Here is a 20,275-nt window from a genome sequence, read left to right as displayed (position 1 = left end):
GGGTTTCAACAAGAGAGATGGCAACTGTTGGCCACAAAACTCAAATTCATGGGAAGCCTGCCATATTGCATTTAGACTCGAAACTCACTGGAAACGTTATTGAAATGTTATGTCAAAGATTATAGCATTTTGCTTGAATTTAGGGTCAGTTTCCCATTCCAGCCGTTCTGGTCCTCCTTAAAACTGTCCACTTCATGATGTCTACCAAAAAAAACCCCAGCTCAACAGTGGCTAGGTGGCTGGCTTGCTACGACCACTGTTTTTATGAGGGTGTGTCATTGTTTCCGTGTGTTTCCCCCATCTGTTGTATCCACCTATTGTCTATATTCTTTAACACTGAAATTGTAAACTCTTTTAGACAGTGACTGTGTTGTGTTTGTGTAGTGCCTAGCACAACGGGGCCCTAGCCTCTAGGTGCTTCTGTAATACAAACCAATAACTATAAACAATAAGTTTCCCCTGAGCTTCACTTTGAATTTAGGGGGAGCTAGAACCTAAATCTTAATGAGAATTTTATGGAGAGTAAACCGTTATGAACCGAAATGGAAGCTGATGGTTGCCTGAATTGCTGCGAGGTGAAGCAGCCCTCTTTAAGGGCCACTCCAGATAGTGCTTAGAAAGTGGGGGAATTCTGAGCTTCTTTCCTAGCTACCACAGTAAACAGGTTAGTGTCTTCAAGTGCAGGGTTGAATTTGTGGGGAAAAGAGACACTCAGTCAAGCCTGGGAGTGTGGTAGGTCCTGTTCTTCTTCCGTTTGATCTGTTTCTCCATTACTTTTTCCTTTTTTTTTTTTTTGGTCTGTTTCTCTTATCTTTATCTAGATACTTGTATGGTCCCTATCTCCATAGTATCTGAATATTTCACAAACACATGGGAGCCAGAGAAGCATGAGGCACAGAGGGATTAAGTGACTCACCCAGAGTTATACAGTAAATCTGTGGCAGAGCTGGGAATTGAAACCCAGATTGTCTGAGTCCCAGTCCAGGGCCTTAACCGTCCTCTTCTCTAGATAGATGCAACATACACCTCTATGCTAAGATTTTGAATTAACAAATGTGGAAGGATTTTTTTCTTTTTTCCTTCTCTTTCTGTCTCTTTCTTTAAAAGAGACTACTGTGAAACCTTATCACTCAGTCTGGTGGCTGTCCATGAAGCTCTCATTCACACAGCCCCAGACATTGTGAACCAATAAACCTTTTGAGGAGAAGGGAAGAGGGCAAATAGAAGTTGATCCCTCTGCGCTGTTCTAAACAGCGGGGAGCCTGAAGCTATGAGAACAGACCCATTATTTAAAATGGTGGGAAAGTCACTTGCTTGGTTCTCCCTCTGCCTGTGGATGTATTCCTTCACTGAGGACTCACTGTCGCTGAAGAGAAGAGGAAGGAATACACTGCTGGTACTGCCATGTCTTTACCTGAGTTTATAGGGCATGCAGAGAGCGGGTGTCTCCATTTGAGATGCCTCTCTTGTTCATAATGTCTATTTAACCTATTTTGCCTGCCTCCTTTTAAATCTTTTGCAGCTAGTCTCATCCGTCACCCACAATTCATATATCCAGCAAAGAGCACTCACAGTAACAATGCTTTTTCTTTACATAGCAGCATCCTTCTGAGGGCTGCAAAATGTTTTGCACATCTGACTTCCAGTCCCAACGCACCTGTTTTGCAGAACGCATGTTGTCCTCATTTTGCAGATGGAGAAACTGAGGCACAGAGAAATTATGCCACTTGTATAGGATTCTAAAGCAAGTCAGTGGCAGAGGTGGGGGTGTGTGGAACAGGGGTGCTGGAACAATTTGTATAGTGAAGGTGCTGAGAGTCATTGAACCAAACTGTAAACTTGTATATGATGGAAACCACTTCAAGTCAGGGGGTGTGGCAGGACCCCTAATTCCAGCACCCATGATGTGGAACCCAGGTTTCCTGTACGCTTTAATCATAAGAGTCAAATACTTCCAGTTTCCTCCAGTGGCTCCCCTTTCCTCTCCCTGCTCTTCTCCCATTATACCCACTGAGCAATCCTGATCCAGACCCTCACTGGCAAAACAGTGACATCAGAAGAACTCTAGAGGCATTTCATTTCAAAGTTCAATGGATTCTGGCAGATCTGTTGGCAAGATGCTAGTGTTTTGACATCGTTGTTGGCGGAATCTGAGCATTATTGCTTTGTGAAGTGTTGCGAGCAAGCTAAGTAAATAAGATCTGTCGTGGGGTTTGGAATAGAAAGTGGAAGAGTAGGTGGTTTTGTTTAAAATACTCCCATTACAGTCGGTTAACCTTCATGTTACCTAAATGAAAATTATGTAAACCTGAAATTTTCACTGATCAGGTTGCCTAGGAACAGGCGGTCAGTTTTCATAAGACAATGAATACACAGTCACTGATAGGGCTATTAGGAACAGAGGCATTTAGCCATGTTATTTTACCTCCCTGGTTTTCTCTGGTGTAATTACCTGTTTTCACGTAGGAAGCACACCCACCTGTGCCTGCTCATTCAAGTAGCGGGGCCTGTGGAAGAGGTGTTTCTCTGCTTAAAGTGAATCCACCAGCCGAATCTGCATATGCTAAAGATTGCCTATTCTGTTCTTCATTGCTGTGGGTTAGAGGTTGGTGTGTTCAATCCACAACCAGAAAAGCAGATGCTTTTGTAATTTGCGTTACAATCATGACAAGAGGCCCAAGGTCAGGGCCCCACTGTGCTAGTCACTATACAAACATGTCGTAAGAAGCAATTTCCAGGAGCTTGAGTTCTAAATGGACCGATTCAGACAAAGGGTGGTAGGGGAGACAGAAAATTCACTGAGAAGTGAAGGGATTTGCCTAAGGATCAAATCAATGGCAGAGCCCAAACCTAGATCCCATGTCTTCTGATTCTTTATTCCATGCCTTCTCCACGGGCTTGGTTCTGGTGCATGAAACAAAAATCTGTTCTGAAGCTCATACTGTCAAAGCACCCCTGTACTTTTGGTTACGCTCGTGTTTGCAAGATTTTAAGAAGTTATTAATTACAGATTTGTTTTATGATTTAAATGGTATTAAGAAACTTCAAAAGATAAAAGGAATAACTAGAAGAGAGAGAATGTGGATCATTTACTGGTAGGATTTAAAGAAATTCCTCTGCCGAGTAGAAATATTGATTCTTTATTCACATTTAAAATGGAGCTTTCTGTAATGATCACCAATAGTCATTTTCTGTTATCACTCGTAATAGAACTGTGCCAATGACTGTCCTTCATTCATTCCATGCCTGCAGAGAATCATTTGAGAGTAAACAGAGCATAGGTTTTTGTTTCAGAAACAGGACAACTTATTAAACCTGCATTTTATCATTTTAACAGAGTTTTGCTATGTGTTTTAAGAGACATGCACATATTTATTCTTTTTAGACTCGTTTACACTGGTGGACTATTTTTAAAGTTCACATTTGGGAAAAAAAAAGCTAAAAATAATTTTTCCCCTTTATCTAGCTCAGTTCTGCATTTGACATTTACATGGAATTCATTTGCATCTCATTTGTACATGTTTCTGCTCAATAGGTAGAATGTAAGAAAGCACAACCTAAAGAAGTGATGTTTCCACCAGGGACAAGAGGAAGGGCACGAGGATTACCATATACCATGGACGCTTTTATGCTAGGGATGGGAATGTTGGGTAAGTGTGAAGTAGCCATGGAACTACTAAAGAGAAAGCATCTACCTGTGTTGTCTTCCCCGTTTAGAGGTGCAGAGGTGCGTGAATTACTGAGCTTGCACACAGTGTGCAACTCTAAAATTTAAACGGTGGGAGTGGGGAAATAATCCTGTCTATGGTAAATGATTAACTTTTTTTTTTTCTTCCTGGGATATCAAAATTTGCATTTAAATGGATGTTTTAAATAGCCTGTTTTACTCTTATTCACAAAAATAGAATGATGAAAGATGCAGCGTGTTCATTCTGACTAAAAATGATCTCTTTTCTTTTTTAGAGGAATTGAGTCACACATTATTCCCCTTCTCTTAAAGGTGTCTTTGACAGTTCAGCATAGATAATTGAAAATCTTGCAGCTTTAAGTGGCATGCAGGATAGAGAAAGCAGAGGAGATGCATAATAGTGCAGGTCGCAACAATAATTACAAGTTTCAAGGAGACAGAACGATATTTTAGTTTGGAGTATTTTGTCCAGAAAATACTAATTAAATGGGATAAATGATATTTAATGGCAAAATTCTATTTGTTCAGGAGGTCTTTCAGTTATAATTGGTTCTCATTTGTTTCTGCCTAGATCGTTTCTTTTTTGTATATAATCTGACAACCTCTTTATATACTTTCTTCAGAGTTACCGAGTCAGGATGCAGCAAATCCATTGCCAGCATATTTTTAGAAAAACATACATTGTTGCTCAATCTCCCCCCTGCCCTTTGTATATTTAACTTTTCCAATGGTTGACCCCTGCTGTGTTCATAGAGTGAGGGTGCTTGAAGGTGTTTCCTAGAGAGAACTGAGTCTTTCCTGTACTAACTAAACAAAAGTCCAAAGTCTGTGTGATTTTTCTTTTTCCTACTCCTTCCCTTAATGGGTGGGTTAACCACCAACGATACTTAATGATGGAGAGTGGAAAGAGGGATCAGCAAAGCTGAAAATGTATCTAGTTTACCCACCAGGCCAATAGCAGAGCCAGGAATGGAGCCCAGATCGCCTGAGTCCCAGTCCAAAGCTCTTTCATCTGTAGATCCCAAAGCATTTTATAAAGGAGGTACCAAAAAAAAAAGCATAGTTTTCCTCATTATACAGATGGGAAAACTGAGGCACAGAGAGGGGAAGTAACTTGCCCAAGGTCATCCAGCAGGCCAGTGGAAGAGCAAGGAGTAGAACCCAGGTCTTCTGTGTCCTAATGCTGTGCTCTGTCTGCTAGGCCACACTGCCTCCATTGCCTACAGTCCTGAAACCATTTCTCTCCTTGCCTCTCCCCTACTCGGTGTTGTTCTGTGGAATTCACCCTGCAGGAGAAAGGGACGTGTTAAAGCTCCCGCAAATTCTGCAACAGATGGGTTCATCCTCCACTCTTATCTCCTCTATATTGTGTTTAATGTTCCTCTTTCTGCTCCACTAACCAGCCCAGGGTCCTGGAGTTTGTTTGAAGCAGTGTTACCAACTCTCACCATTTTATCATCTGACTTGAGATTGGAGGGTTCTTAACACCCCCTACCTGCTGGAATCATGTTGTTACCCAAAAATCTCAACTTTCATATGTACGTGTGTGTGTGTATCTATCTATATCTATAAAATAAGCTTTTTAAAGAAGCCAAAGGACAATTAAAAAGAACCCTACATTGATACTTGTTAATGTCGTGATTTTTTAGCCAACCTCATGATTTTTTGTGGTGAGGGAAGGGCTGACTTGTGAAGCATTGTGAACTGTTGTCATTAAGAATAATAAAGAATTATTGTATTTATATTGAGGTTGATCTTAGAAGCTGCACTCCGAAGTTTGGAGCCCCATTATGCTAGGTGCTGCATAACAACAGCTGAGAGGGGAAGAGATCCTGAATAGCCCGTACTTCCTTCAGTGGAAGGAGTTAGGTTAAGGGAACCAGGATATCGCTCCCCTGCTGTTCAATCAATGCATGCCAGCAGGCTGAAATGATGACGTACTCTGCTGTAGCTGACACACAGGTGGGGTGTTGGTGTCCCCACGAGAGAAGCTTATAGCCTGGGAAGCCAATCGGTACCTTGGAAGGAAAACAAACTAACCTGGCTGTGGCTCTGTTTTTAATCTAGGATTTGTAAGTGTTGTCCTCACCCCTTCTCAATCTACTAAATGATAAAGGCTGAAATCATCCAAAATGTAGGTGATGCCTAAAGTTAGGCACCTGGATAAGGCCCCCAAGTCCTTCAGTGATCTTTGAATGGTTGGATCCTTGGCTCTAATGGAGTGGTTCAGGGTTCTTCCCACACGAAGTTCATTGCAGGGTCAGGGTGCAAGTGGCTTCACGTCTTCCGGCCGTGGAGCACATGGCACTCACGTTGAAGTCACTGGAAGTTAAGCATGCTCAATACCTGCGACAATCAGGCCATTTATTGATGTGCCTGAAGTCAGGCACCACCAGACTGAGAAAGGACTTTCCCAAGGTGTGTTTTTTTTACCCTGAATTAGTAGGTCAGTTCAGGGGCCTTGAAGCTGATCTGTTCGTGGATGCAATAGAACAGTCTCTTCAGATGAGCATATTTTATTCTTTTCCACTGCTCCCAACTTCTCTCCCTTAATGTGATTCTCAATTTTGGAAATTAAAATTTAGGGTTAAATTATTCATCCTGTTCTGCTAGACCCATGTTCATTTCAACTATCTACTTCCATGCTTTTTAGCACTTTGCTCTATGATGGTGTCTAGTTTTTTGTTCACAGGAGTTGGTTGAATGCAACCTTGTTAGCTAATTCTCCAAGACAGGGCTCGGTCACCTGCATATAAAAGAGACGCAGTGGAATTATAGCCTAGACAGAAGGACCAAGGGCAAAATTCTCTTTTCAGCTCACTATTGTGAATCCTGACCCTAACGTTCTGTTCTTCCTTTGACATCAATGAGAGATCAGTGCATGTTGAGCAAGAAGAATTTTCAGAGCCAGAGCCCAGCACAGTGATCTGAAAGGAGAATTTAACCCTGAGGCGTGTTATGACTAATTTTCACTAGGGCTATCTCTTTGAATAAGGTTGCTTTGAACATTAAAACTAAGATGATGAAAGAAACCTTGGGCTAGTACATTTATTTCTGTTGAAAGCAAGCAATATGTATGCATTTTGGCAAATTCCTTTCTTGGCATACAGGTGCCTGTTACTCATGTGCAATGTATGATTTCATTAAATCAACCACACTGGTTCTGTTCCACTGGTTTTCACAGGACCACTCTTAACATGCTCTTATTATATTTCAAATCATGGGAACTTGCTCTGAATGAATGACTGATTCACGTTGAAGGCCACATACTTAATTATCTGCTCTAGCTATTTTTTTTTCCTTCTTCCAAGTTCCTGATTGCTTTAGTGGCACTCTGTTAAATACTTGCTAAATAACAAAGTCACAGCACAGAAGTCCAAGCCTATCTGCATGACCATTTTAACTCCCATTTTTCAAGGGTTTCTGGTAAAAGTGCACTTCAAGGTTGGAAACTGGGCATGTCAGCAAAAGGCTCAGTGAGGAATTTTTTATTTCCAACCCCTGGCAATGACATGCAATGAGGCCCAATCCCTGAGAGGAAGAAGGATGTAATTAACCCATCAAACAACGAGGCATATGAAGTAACGCATTGCCAGAGGGAGATTTTGAAGTAGCTGAATATTTTGTTAAGATCCCAAGAGGCCTTTGTCAGAATTACTCCATTACTAGCTTTAGACATTTAGTTTCACAGAGCCTGAGTGAACCGGAGCTGCTCTTGACAGTTTTTATATGGATCTCCAGAAGCCCTTGTCCAAGGTCACCTTCTCCAGATGCAGCTCACGGAAAGAACAGAAAATCAGGAGAAAGAATACACCAGACCACTCAAAGGAAAGAGTGCATAGTGCTTCCCTCGGAGCTATTAAGGAAGTTGGTCTTCCTCATTAATCATTGCTGCCCCAAGAATCCAGCAGCAGCTGGAACCAAGAAGTACATAGCCATGTTCCGTGATTATTGGTTGGTTGGGACCAAATCAGAGTACTTTTTAAAAGGACGTACCATCTCTAAGAGCGTAGGCAGACTGAGCCCTGTACCACAGAGCTTCTGGGCTGTCTCAGTCTTTTTGTCATCCAGTGTAAGAGACGTGCCCTTCAGGGAGACTAAGAACATTATTGAACCACTCTGCTGAAAGAGCAAGTTGGAGCGGTTTTAAGCCCAACTATCACCTACTCCCTGATGTCCTACTTCACAGGAAGGAGTAGTGGACTCCGAGACAATCTCTCCAACACAGATGCTGGGCCAGCATCAATGGCGGATTCAGTTTGGGCCAGTCTCACAAGAACGAGCCCTGGAAATACAGCAGGAAGCCCATGCGACTGCTCGTGAATTGGGTCTGTGCCCCTTATAGTTAGTGGTAGCACACAGGGTTGTCATCCAGCTGAAAGCAGAGATGACTTGTGCGGGGAGAGTTGGCTTCCCACAACACTAAAACTTGTAGTCATCCAGCAGGCACTCAGGAAGCCACATCCTATCCAGCTAATGCCTTATTACCATATCCAGCCAGCAGCTCTGAACCGCGCAGGGCATCTTTGACCTCTTTTAATATAGAGCATACAGATATGATCACATTGCACCGCTGCTGCTGTGTCTGCATTGGTTACTGACCTTTCCCAGGTCCTATGGCCTCATGCATATCTAAAAAGCCCTAAATGGTGTACATTACTGACAAACCTCCTCCAGCAGTGCCACTTGCTGAGAATGCCACAGCAAAGAGAGCCCGAGTCAAACTCATGGGGGGTTTTCAGTGGAATGCAACTTACTGTGGAACTTCCTACCCCGGGCGACTCAGCTGATCCTGAGTCTTGCGGGACTCTTTTAGCAAGCTTCCTGCAGTGATGGGTACCTTAGAAGTACTGATGCTAATAATAAAGCCGGACCCCTTTAAATTGCAGGTCCCTCCAGAGACCGAAACGCTCAGCCCGTAAAGTATATATCCCTGGAATGCTACCTGATGTGAACACCAAATTTCAGAAAGTCTCCAGGAGACGTTTTATATCATTGCATAAGCCAGATTGGGGCTCTGCATTACTGCACATGTTCAATTTAGGTAGGCTGAGCTCATGCATAAAAGAAGCTTGTGCCCTTCAAGGAAAGTCATTCCTCCTCTCCCCTACCCCCAACAGAGTCTGTTTAATAGAGGAGAAGCTGCCTCTGGGACAAAATCAGGGAAGGGAAACTCTTTATTAGGCATACATTTCCTGGGTGTCTTGCAGAGTATTTAGGAACCTTTCTAGCCTCCAAAATGTAGCACCTTTTGTAGCATTCAGCATCTTCTTAAACAGCCATAGTCACCATTCAGTTAACTCTTCTATTTGCTTTGTAACAGGAGGAAGATCAACTGTTTGGACTGAAAAAGAGGAAGGGAGAACATGTCTGCTCTGTAGCAGATGTTCCTCCACCGTAGTTGCTCCTCAATACATAATCTCCCCCATTCACCACTGGGAATTATCTTTGTTTTGCATGCACATTGACTATGGGTTCTCAATTCGAGGGTCATAGCCACTCTCCCTTTCTGCATGGGCATCCCAAAACCTTTAATTTTATAACGTGGTACATGACAGAAAAGATTGAAAGCCACTGATCTAGTCCACTTATGAAATTACAGTGCCCCTCATACACCAGAGTCTAGTCATTTTGGAGTGGTTGGAAACTGAAAGATGCCTTTCAGTCAAAAATCACCTCCCCTTAATAATAATGCTACTGTGTATAAACATCAGAGGACCTGAACCTTTTACAACTGGGCATCACCCCTCACAGTACGAGCACAAGGTGGTGGAGAAATTCTGTATTTGTCATGGCTGAAGAGCTTGGAAGAGGGAATGTATTTTAAAGGAGGTTGTTTCCACACAGAAGAAAGTAAGAGAACTCTTTGAGGGCAAAGAAGAGGCAGAAAAGAAGATGTGAAGATGTTTGGGAGAGGGATGCAAAGGGAGATGGTGTTTGCACAAGTCTCCTTTGTGATGAAAGGCACTATCAGTAGATATTTAAATGACTACTGTTAGGGGGAGGGATAGCTCAGTGGTTTGAGCATTGGCCTGCTAAACCCAGGGTTGTGAGTTCAACTCTTAAGGGGGCCATTTAGTGAACTGGGGTAAAAATTTGTCTGGGGATTGGTGGTCCTGCTTTGAGCAGGGGGTTGGACTAGATGACTCCTGAGGTCCCTTCCAACCTTGCTATTCTATTATTACATCCAGCTACCTCTGCAGGCCATTGCACAAGAGGGTGGGGAGCATTTTGGCCAGAGAAGGCAAGCAAGCTATGTTCTGAAAGCATTGTGAGGTCCTTACTATCCATCCAGAGGTGCCAGGGCCTTGATTTTAAGATCTCCTCCGAATCTGAGTATCACATGTTTATCTACATTGGAAGGATGAATGGCTGAGTCAGCCCTGTTGGGGTTTGAGGTGGAGGTTGACAGCTCGTGACTCTCCATGTAATAAGCGGGCGAGTCCTTGAGGGGTCGAGAACCCCTGTACTAGGTATTTTAAATGTGAGACTTAGGTATAGTTTACCTGGGGGATTCTTGCACCAGCGTAGCTGCCAGTACAATCTGCTGGCAGAGACATACTGCAATGTTGTAATAGATACCTTGCACCATAATGCAAACCACTTCTTAAACCAATGCAGGATGTCTGTGATAATACTAGCATCAGCACGGTACTGCACTGGTGTAAATTAACCGCAGTCTAAACAAGTGCTTTGAGGGCTACGCCTTCTCTTCCAGCTTCTTAAAACTTAGAGTAATATATAATTTCTGCTGGCACCAGAATACCTGAAATGGGATGTCTTCAGTACCGGACCGTTTTTATAGACCAGACAAAACACTTTAAACAACCACTTTGACAGCAGCCCTTCACATCAAGCTGCATAATCAGAAGGTGTTGGGTTAACTCTTCCGTAGATACATTGTATCCTTCAAATAATAACGCAGATAAGCCACTGAGCACTGCTTACTTGTGTTGGGGAAACTATAATTTGCTTTTATTGATTTGAACATTTGAATTGATTTTAAAAGCAAAGATCTGTGAGCCTGGACGTGTTCAGACTATTCACATCTCAACAGTGAGTTTTATTTATCTTGCACTGCCCATCATGCAGGTAAAGACAGAAAACTTCCAGGTGCAGCACTGCTGATTTGTTGATTGTGTGGACAGTTTTGTTTTGGTTTTGGTGAGAAACTTTAAAATATATTCTTTCCCTTCCTTTGTCTTATACTAAGTAAAGGCTTGTGCAGCATAAATGCTGTTTCTTTTTATGAGGCGGCTACTTAATGATGGGGTGGATAAACCCAACACTAGGGACACGGATAAGGAAAGAGCTCTGGGCCCAGGAAGCCCTGACCCAATGGGCCTGCTTGGCATGCTCCAGCTGGAGGAGGTTTTAAGAGGTAGGGTGACCTGGTGTTCAATTTTCAGCCGGAACACCCAGGGACCCTGGCAGCTTCAGTCAGCACCACTGACTGGGCCATTAAAAGTCCGGTCAGTGATGCTGCCCAGCTAAGATAGGCTAGTCCCTACCTGGCCTGGTACCACACTGTGCCCTGGAAGAGGCCAGCAGCAGGTCTGGCTCCTAAGCGGGGGCCCACCCTGAGCACTGGCTCTACGCTCCCATTGGCTGGGAACTTCCGGTGCAGAGGGTGGTCCATGATGCCAGGACTGGCAGGAAGCCTGCCTTAACACCCCCGCTACACCGCTGACCGGGAACCACCAGAGGTAAGCCTACACTCCAACCCCAGACGCCCTCACCATCAAACTCAGAGCTGGTTCCTGCACCCCAAATCCCTCATTCCCAGCCCCATTCCAGAGCCTTCACACACACCCCAAACCCTTTCCCCAGCCCAAAGCCCCCTCCCACACTCTGAGCCCCTTATCCTCGGCCTCACCCCAGAGCCTGCACCCCTAGCCCAGATCCCTCACCCGCTTCTGTACCCCAATCCCCCTGTCTCAACCCTCAGCACTCTCCTGCACTCTGAATCCCTTGACACCCCAACCCCCAGCCTGGAGCCCCTTCCTGCACCCCCAAATGACTCATCCCCAGCTCAGAGCCTGTACCCCCTCCACATCCCAACCCCCTGCCTCAACCTGCAACCCGCTCCCACATTCCAAATCAGCCCCACCCCCCAGCCTGTAGTCTCCTCCTGTAGCACAAACCCCTACCCCAATCCAGAGCACCCTCCCACACCCAGAGCCCCTTATTTCTGGCCCCACTCCAGAGCCTGCATCCCCAGCTGGAGCCTTCACCCCCTCCCACACCCGAACTCTCTCCCCCAGCCTGGACCCCCCTCCTGCACCCTGAACCCCTCATTTCTGGCCCCACCCCAGAGTCCGCACCCCCAGCTAGAGCCCTCACCCCCTCTCACACCCCAACTCCCTGCCTCAGCCCAGGGAAAGTGAGTGAGGGTGGGGGAGAGCGAGCCACTGAGGGAGGGGGAATGTAGTGAGTGGGGAGCAGGGCCTTGGAGAAGGGGCAGCACTAGGGTGTTTGGTTTTGTGTTATTAGAAAGTTGGCAGCCCTGTTAAAAGGAGGCATTGCAGCACAGGCCGTGAGTATGACTGGCAGAAGGAGACAGACCGGTACTCATGACTAGCTAGGGATTATACCAGGAGGAGGGACCATTACAGGAAGCATGGACTCCTTAGCCGAGGGGTTCTCAAACTGGTGGTCGCAAGGTTATTACTTGGAGGGTTGTGAGCTATCAGCCTCCACCCCAAACCCCGCTTAACCTCCATCATTTATAATAGTGTTAAATTTTAAAAAATGTGTTTTAATTTATAAGGGGAGTCGCACTCATATGCTTGCTGTGTGAAAGGGGTCACCAATACACAAGTCTGAGAACCACTGCCTTAGCCCACAGAGGCCTTTGTCGCAGAGGACAATCACAAGTCACGACGTGTCTTAGGGAGGGACAGAGCGGTAGGAAGAGACTCACAGGAGGTTGTTAGCTGGACTGTAGGTAGTGAATGCCGTCCTTACGATACTCCAGAGGGCCCTGGGTCAGAACCTGGTGGAGTGGGTGGGGCCAGATCTCTTATCTCTCCCTGCAATTGTTGACGTGACTCTAACCACGAGGCTGGGGACTCCCCTGCTCACAGAGTGGAAATGTGCTCTTGTGGCTAGAGCTGAGGACAGAGAGCCAGGAGCCCAGTTAAATGTCCTTTCTCTGACACCGACTCCCTGCGCAACCTTGGGCAAGTCAGTGTTTCCCAAACGATGGTTCCCAACCCAGCAGTGGGTTGCCGGAAGGTTCTAGATGGGTCACCATTCCTCAGTGGGAATAAAAAAATGGCCTGTTGCACCCAGTAGCCATTAACTGGTCATGTGCGCGGTGATGCACTACCAGCATGACATCTGGGCCCACTATGCATTCCAGGCCGTCAGTGTGCCAAAATGGAGGCTCCTGGTCCTCTTGGCACCGGGAACTGAGAAGCAGAGTGAACAGACATGAGGCTCACGAGCTGGGAAGGGTAAGAAGGGCTCCCTCAGGGGCTGAGAGGGGCTCTTGGGGGGGGGGGGGTGAGGGTAGGGGCTAATGGGAAGATAAGATTCTGGCCCCCCCAGGTGCTCCTCTGCCAGGCTAATGGGCGGTGCCTGAGAGGGAAGAGGTGAGTTAGGCGGGGAGGTGTGGCAGCACGACTGGGGGATATCACGGTCAGTGCCCTCTGCTTCAAATGGCGCTCTGCAGCCCCTGACCATGCCATGCTCCCACTCCCCTTCTCTGTCAGCCTGACCTATAGTCTATACATAATGGTGGGTCACAAAAAAAGAGAAAATGCAGTTGGTGGGTCACCTTAGTAAAATGTTTGGGAATCAATGAAGTCTTAATCGCTCGGTGCCTCAGCACTATAAAATTGGAATAATGACACTTCCTTTATCATGCCCTTTGCCTATTGAGATTGTAAGCTTTTCAGGGCAGAGACTCTCTGGTTTTATGCATTTGTGTAGCACCTAGCACAGTGGGGATCCTAGCTGGGCCCTCTAGGCATTGCTGAAATACAAGTAATAATACTAATGATATGCCGTGTGATCTTGGATAAATCACTCAGCTGCTCTGTGTCTCAGTTTCCCTGTTGGTAAAATGGCTTTAATAGCTTCTTTACAGAGTTTTAACAGTTGAATATTTATTAGGTGCTTTGATGATATCAGAAAAATTAATTCCGAGTAAAAAAAAATAGGTAATATATTATTTCCCATTTATTTTGTCCTATAAACTGAATGCAAGTTTCATCTCTATTGGATGCTTTTCTGTTTAAAGACCACTTGAATTTATTACACAGTGGTATTTGGCTCTACTGCTGTTTTTCATGTGTTTCCTATAGCTACAAGAGGAAATGCTATGCAGTGTAATTGTAATGGCTGGTCAATGTGTATATTTAAAACAGAGTTCACTGTTCCATCATGTGTAAAGATAGATGAAATTTTTTGGTGGGAACTTGTATATGTGGAAAAATACAGATTCAGCAACACTGAAATGTTTCATGAGTTCCTGTCTATTTTGCTGAATTGTTTGTGTTAGAAGAAAAATAATTCTGAAGTAGTGTAAATATTTCAGTTTGACATTTTCTAAATGAAACATCCTGAGTTTCTTGGTTGAAGTGACTTGGTTTTGTAATTTCCTTCTATTTTATGTGCAAAAATGCAAAAACATTTGAAAAAAAAACACTTTAATGTTAAACAAAATATTTTGTTCAATCGGAAACTTTATTTATTAATTTATTTGGCATTTCCACTGTGACAACATTTTCAAAACCTTTTGTTTTCAGATCTAACGAGTCAAAGCTCAGTCTGCACGGGGGAAAACTGGCTGGCTGCATTATCAATAGCACATTAACACCATGCCGGGAAAAAAAATTTTCTTCAGTATTTTTTGGAACTGTGAACAAACCACATAACTACATGTATGGCAGTACCTGTGGTAGAGATAAAGACAAAACTTCACCACTATAGTTTAAGGGTCAGATTCTCAGGTGGCATGTTCCATTGAGCATCTTCCGCCAGCTAAAGATCTGGCCCTAAGTTAGCATGAACGTCAGCAAAGCTTCCATCTGAGCTGTATAGTTGGGTCAGTAATTTAACAACAGACTAGAGACACTTTCCAACTGACCTAAGAGATGGAATATATAGGATCTGCCATCTTCGGTTAGGGAGACAGAACTGAGTAAAAGTTGTGTTGTAAAACCGTGTTTGATTGTTGATTTAAGTTTGCACTTACATGGACAGGACAGTCTCTCTTCAAGGGAGGTAATCCAGGCAAAACCTTGATTTTTAGTTTAGCAACAAGACATAATTACTGTGAGATTGATCATCTGCTAGAAGTACTGAAGCAAATAAATTGCTCAGTGCCCAATGCAGGATGAGAATGGCGGCTAATGGAAATGGTGGATAGGTCGGCCGGACCATAATTTGGCTTGATGAAGCATCCACATGGGCATGGTGCTAATGTGCTATTGATATGCAGCCAGCCAATTTCCCCAGTGCAGATTGGGCTTTGACTCGTTAGAGCAAAGCTGTGCATCGCAGCAGTAAATGAAGAGGAAAATTGAAGTAATGCTGTATTATAAATTTATGATTTCATCTGCCTGACCTAGAGAATGTTCTGTGATGGGAGATACAGATTAGAACCTCTATCCAGTCAGCTGTGTATTTTGTCTTTGTTGTTAGAAATGATACAGTTGGCAGGGGGGAGGAGGGGGGAAGAGAGGGTCACAAGTGTCTTTACAGTTGTCTTGGTGGTTGGCTTCAGGTATCTCTTTTCAAGGCTGTTCTATTAGGGCAAGAACATCACTTGCCCAGTAAGCCTGCACAAGGGAATGAGATGTGAAGTTCCGTGGGTTTCTGTGTGGAAGGGAAGAATGGGCTTAGTGGGGTTGCTACTGCCCTTCTCATCACATAGGTGGGCGATCAGGGAAAGGAAGTGAGGGTTTCACTCTGAAACTCTGCCCCGCAGTGTGCCACACTCACACAGCTGAGAAAGTAATTTGCGCTTGGTAAAGGCCTTGTGCCGATTACTTCCCTTCAGAGTGAGGAAGGAAACAGATACTCCGAGTCATAATACATTCCTTGGTCTGCATTCTGGAAAGTGCAGATACATGTCACCTCTTACTCAGCGAAGATTGTAGGTTACAATCTAGCCCTTAATGACTAGAATGCAAAATCTTGAGTTCTGTGTGTGGCAAGTCCATTCCTCTAGCTACCCTAAATCAGTTTTTAAGTTGACAAATCATCTCATCTTTTAGAGTCCAAATAAAACTTGCTCTTTATAAAGAGAATGAGATCTGATTGAAGTGTCTCTGCAGAATTGAGGTTCCACAGTGATGTTAATGAGGCTACTTAGTTTGCAAACAATCCATTTTTTCACTATTATTGTTTTTTAAATGGTTTGTAAAGCTTATCTCTGAAAGGTCTGATTTAATGATAGATTTCTAAGGGAATCCTGCTGTTGAGCTATGAAATAAATATTCAAGAGATAGCTAATGTAGGTACATATTTATATAATGCACCAGTGTCCTGTGTTGTGGTCACATGCCTGCTTTTCTCCTGCACCCCTTTAATGCAGTTATCAAAATTCATACAAGCATTGAATTTTCTGGTTTTAAAATATGATGAATGGTAAACTGCATGAAACATACAAATTCTATCTGAAATGGAGGGACTTGCTGTGTCAGCAAAATAACTGTAAAGTATATTAGAAATAGTTGCTGCTTAAAGAATAAATAAAAATAGAGGTATGAGACCTTGGAAGGAAATTTTCAGTTGTAAACAAACAAACCCAACCATACATATCAATGTGCTTAAGGCCAAATACAATTTCCTTTAATATCAGTGGAAAAATTCCCATTGACTTCAAAGGGAGTTGCATCAAGACTTTCATGATGAAACAGTGGGTTTGGGGAGAAAGGCAGAAAGCTGAGCACTGCCCAGTAATTATGGCGAAGACTGTGCAGTGTTTGTTGGCGCTGGAAATATAAATACTCTTCTGCTAAAACTAGGCAGGTGAAGTTTGAGAATTGTAAGTGATGTTTGAAAAACATGCCAGCTTTGTAGAGGGTAACACAAGGTGGTCACGGTAACTATTAGCCTTGGTAAATGGAGCACTAATGGAGCCTATGAAAAGGCAGTTAACTTACCGGCCTCGATGCAAATAGAATAAAGTGTGAAGAAAACACATAACCCCTACACAGCTGACAGAATTTTTTAGGCAAAAGTTTTGATTTCCAGAAGTGAAGCTGGCCAGGACCCTGCTACCTTCAGAACAAAACCACATTTTTTAGATTGTCTTTGTTCAAAAACACCACACTGGGAGGGTGGGTGCGGGTGGGGTTGGAGGGAGATTGAAAATAAATGAAATAGGGTCCTCGCTGTCTGAACAGGAGGAGCAAGAGAGAAATCTATCTGTGTGCGCTGTTTTTATAACTTTTGGAGGCGGTCAGTGACAGGGTACATTTAAGAACATAGATAGAACACTCATACAGAGAAATGGGACAAGACTCAGGACTTCAATGGGAGTCAGATCTACCCCTTAATCTCTGGTCTTTAAACCCATGGGGCTTTAAATTCTGCCTTGGTTTACTATATGTATGCATTGCTGCCACTGAAATTAACAGAGGTGGATGTAATTTAGCCTTTCCTGATCCTCTTCTAGTGCTCACGCCATCTCCATTCAGCATTCCAGGGTCACTCACGCTACCCAGTGCAAGGGGTGGGATTCCCAGGTGCTCCTCTAGACTCTTAAAGAGCCAGAAGGAGCTTTTTCTCTTGAGCCTAGATAAACCTACTGTCTTTATATAATACAGTAGAATTCTTATCTATGATTGCCTGTTGGACAAAAAAAGCCAAATGGCACAGTCTCTGTGCGTGACAACCCTGTCTACACTAGCAAATTGACATGTCACTCTCAGCCACGGCTAGCAGTGGGTTCCACTGAACACGAGTTCATGCCGGTTTACTTGTTAATGAGAACGTGACCAAACCAGCTTGCTCTAATTTGCAGTGCTGTTATCCAAATCTCAGTCATGCTTTCAGTAATATTGCTTGAAATGGTTTTGTCCTCTTTGCAACACTGTTTTCTTCCACCATCTGCAGTGTACCTCTGGGGTTTGTAGCTGTAAATTCTACAGGCTTTTTTTCTGTGTTACACTAGCATGTGGTTGGAGTTTTTTTTCTGCCATGTTATGTGACTGCTGAAACCTTATATTAAATTGGACACCATGCGTTCAAGATATTTGCTTACACATTTCTATTTACAACAAAAGTGTCCTTGAATGGTGTTGCCCTAATAAGAAAATAGCAAATACTTTGTCTGATTGTCGCTGTTACAAATTGCTTCAGGAAAAATTTCTTATCTGTTGAATTTTACCTTCCTGAAAAACTAAAACCTCTTTGACACTCTAGTTCCTTGACATTGCTGCCTCTAACTGTTTGATGTGTTAACTGTTGTCCTTCACACTCCTGGGATGAAGAATTACTAGTACCTTAATCTCCAACTGTCAATAACTCTGAAGCAAAGTACATTCATTGTAAGCTCTCCAAATGTCAGTATAAACCTGTGTTATGTGTTTAGCCTTAGCATTTGGCATTTACTCTTCTAGCTAAAAAGTATGCACAGTCCTTGGACTTCAGATACCAAAGTGCATGTTAATGATATGAGTGACAGATCTCATATGCATAGCAAAAGGAGAAACTGATCAGGAAGAGTAGCATGTGTCTGCAGATGTTTTATTTTCCTTCAGGATGAAACCTTCTTGCAGTTGTGCATGAGAAGAGTAAACTGTGTTCTTTCATACCTTGTGTAAAAGTCAAATTTCTTTTTCACCCATCCTCTGTGTTAATGTTACATTAGATGTAGGAGCAGAGAGTAAAACCTTATTAATCTACCATTTTCTTTTATTCACATTTCTACATTCAAGGTTACCCAAATTTTGTTGCGACATATGGCAGAGGATATCCTGGATTTGCCCCAAGTTACAGCTATCAGTTCCCAGGTATGTACATTTCATTTGGAGATTGATTTATTTAAATCCATAGCTGCAAGTTGAGGCAGGAAAATCTGCAAGGAAGCATTTCATGCGATGACAAATTGTGACCATTTTGAAGATATATCTTCAAATATATATATATATATATATATATATATATATATATATATATATATATATATATATATATATATATATATATATATATATATAAAAGGATATAGCCAAGATTGTTATTAATATAATGTGCTAATTGGTACTGGTTATTTGAAAACAAAGTTTTTAATTAAAAAAAAATTAACCAGAGTGATAATTTAAGAGCTATTACCATCCCTTTTCCGCGGTTAATTTTTTTTTCCTTTTTCTATGTACATATTTTACAGTAAGCTTACATTTGCTAGGGATGGCAGTTCTGGAGTAAAAAGTCCAATGTGCATGTATTTTATATAGATGTCTCTGGTGACCTTCATAGAGTCGGGTGTCTAATGGTGCTCAATCTAATTCTTTCTTCATGTTTGTTTGGTTCCTCCCCTACTTCCCTTTTGTGTGGCTTTCAAAGATTTTCTGCATTTAGTGATTTCCATTCACTGGAAGTTTAATACTGCCACTCATAATTTTTGATCTCCTATGGTTCTAAAGTGGTAGGCTGGCTTTTAATGTAACACAGTGTGGATTTCATCTGGGGCACTTTGAAAAGGCAGTCACTGAAACTAGTTCTCCCTATATTTTACTTTATGCCAGTGCGGCTTAGAACTTAAATTGGAAATGACAGATGATTTTTTTTATTTCACCTTAAGAATTCTAAGGGAGATTTTAGAAGCAGAGTCATGATTGCTGTATTTACTGCTAACTAATAGCTCAGGCCTACCAGGACGCCATGGAAAGGAAATCTATGTTGTGTTAAATTCATTACCATGCCATGTCACTTGGATCACACATGATCAGTTCCACCACCTTGCACTGTTTATTTAATTGCTTAGAATGAGAATGTTAGAAGCACAAGTTTGCTTAGTTTAAGAACATAAAAACGGCAATACTGAGTCAGACCAATGGTCCATCTAGCCCAGTATCCTGTCTTCCAACAGTGGTAGGTGCCAGATGCTTCAGAGGGAATGAACAGAACAGCGCAATTTATCGAGTGATCCATCTCCTGTTGTCCAGTCCCAGCTTCTGTTCTGGCAGTCAGAGTCTTAGGTACACCTTGGCATAGGCTTGCATCCCCTACCATTTTGGCTAATATCCATTGATGGAACTATCCTCCATGAACTTATCTAGTTCATTTTTTAACCCAGTTATACTTTTGACCTTCAAAACATCCCTTGGCAATGAGTTCCACAGGTTGACTATGTGTTGCATGAAGAAGTACTTCCTTTTGTTTGTTCTAAACCTGCTGCCTATTAATTTCATTGAGTGACCCCTGGTTCTTGTGTTACCTGAAGGGGTAAATAACATTTCTTTGTTCATTTTCCCCATGCCATTCATGATTATATAGACCTACATCAGATCCCCCCATAATCGTCTCTTTTCTAAGCCGAACAGTCGCAGTCTTTTTAATCTTTCATCGTATGTTCCACACCCTTAATCATTTTTGTTGCCCTTCTTTGTCCTTTTTCCAATTCTA

General features: G+C 43.0%; 1 protein-coding gene across 16 annotated transcripts in view; it reads left to right on the top strand.

Annotated features, from left to right (window-relative positions):
• The window catches only part of MSI2 (musashi RNA binding protein 2), a 388,040-nt gene that overhangs the window by 302,859 nt on the left and 64,906 nt on the right, over positions 1–20,275 (top strand). For all 16 annotated transcript variants that reach the window (XM_030536737.1, XM_030536749.1, XM_030536747.1 and 13 more), the window contains 2 exons: positions 3,536–3,650; positions 18,586–18,660. In XM_030536737.1, coding sequence (XP_030392597.1) covers positions 3,536–3,650; positions 18,586–18,660 — 190 coding nt within the window. The remainder of the gene's footprint in view (positions 1–3,535; positions 3,651–18,585; positions 18,661–20,275) is intronic.

This window comes from Gopherus evgoodei, chromosome 17, assembly GCF_007399415.2.
Source record: "Gopherus evgoodei ecotype Sinaloan lineage chromosome 17, rGopEvg1_v1.p, whole genome shotgun sequence".
NCBI lineage: Eukaryota > Metazoa > Chordata > Testudines > Testudinidae > Gopherus > Gopherus evgoodei.
This window is presented reverse-complemented; position numbering and strand designations above follow the sequence as displayed.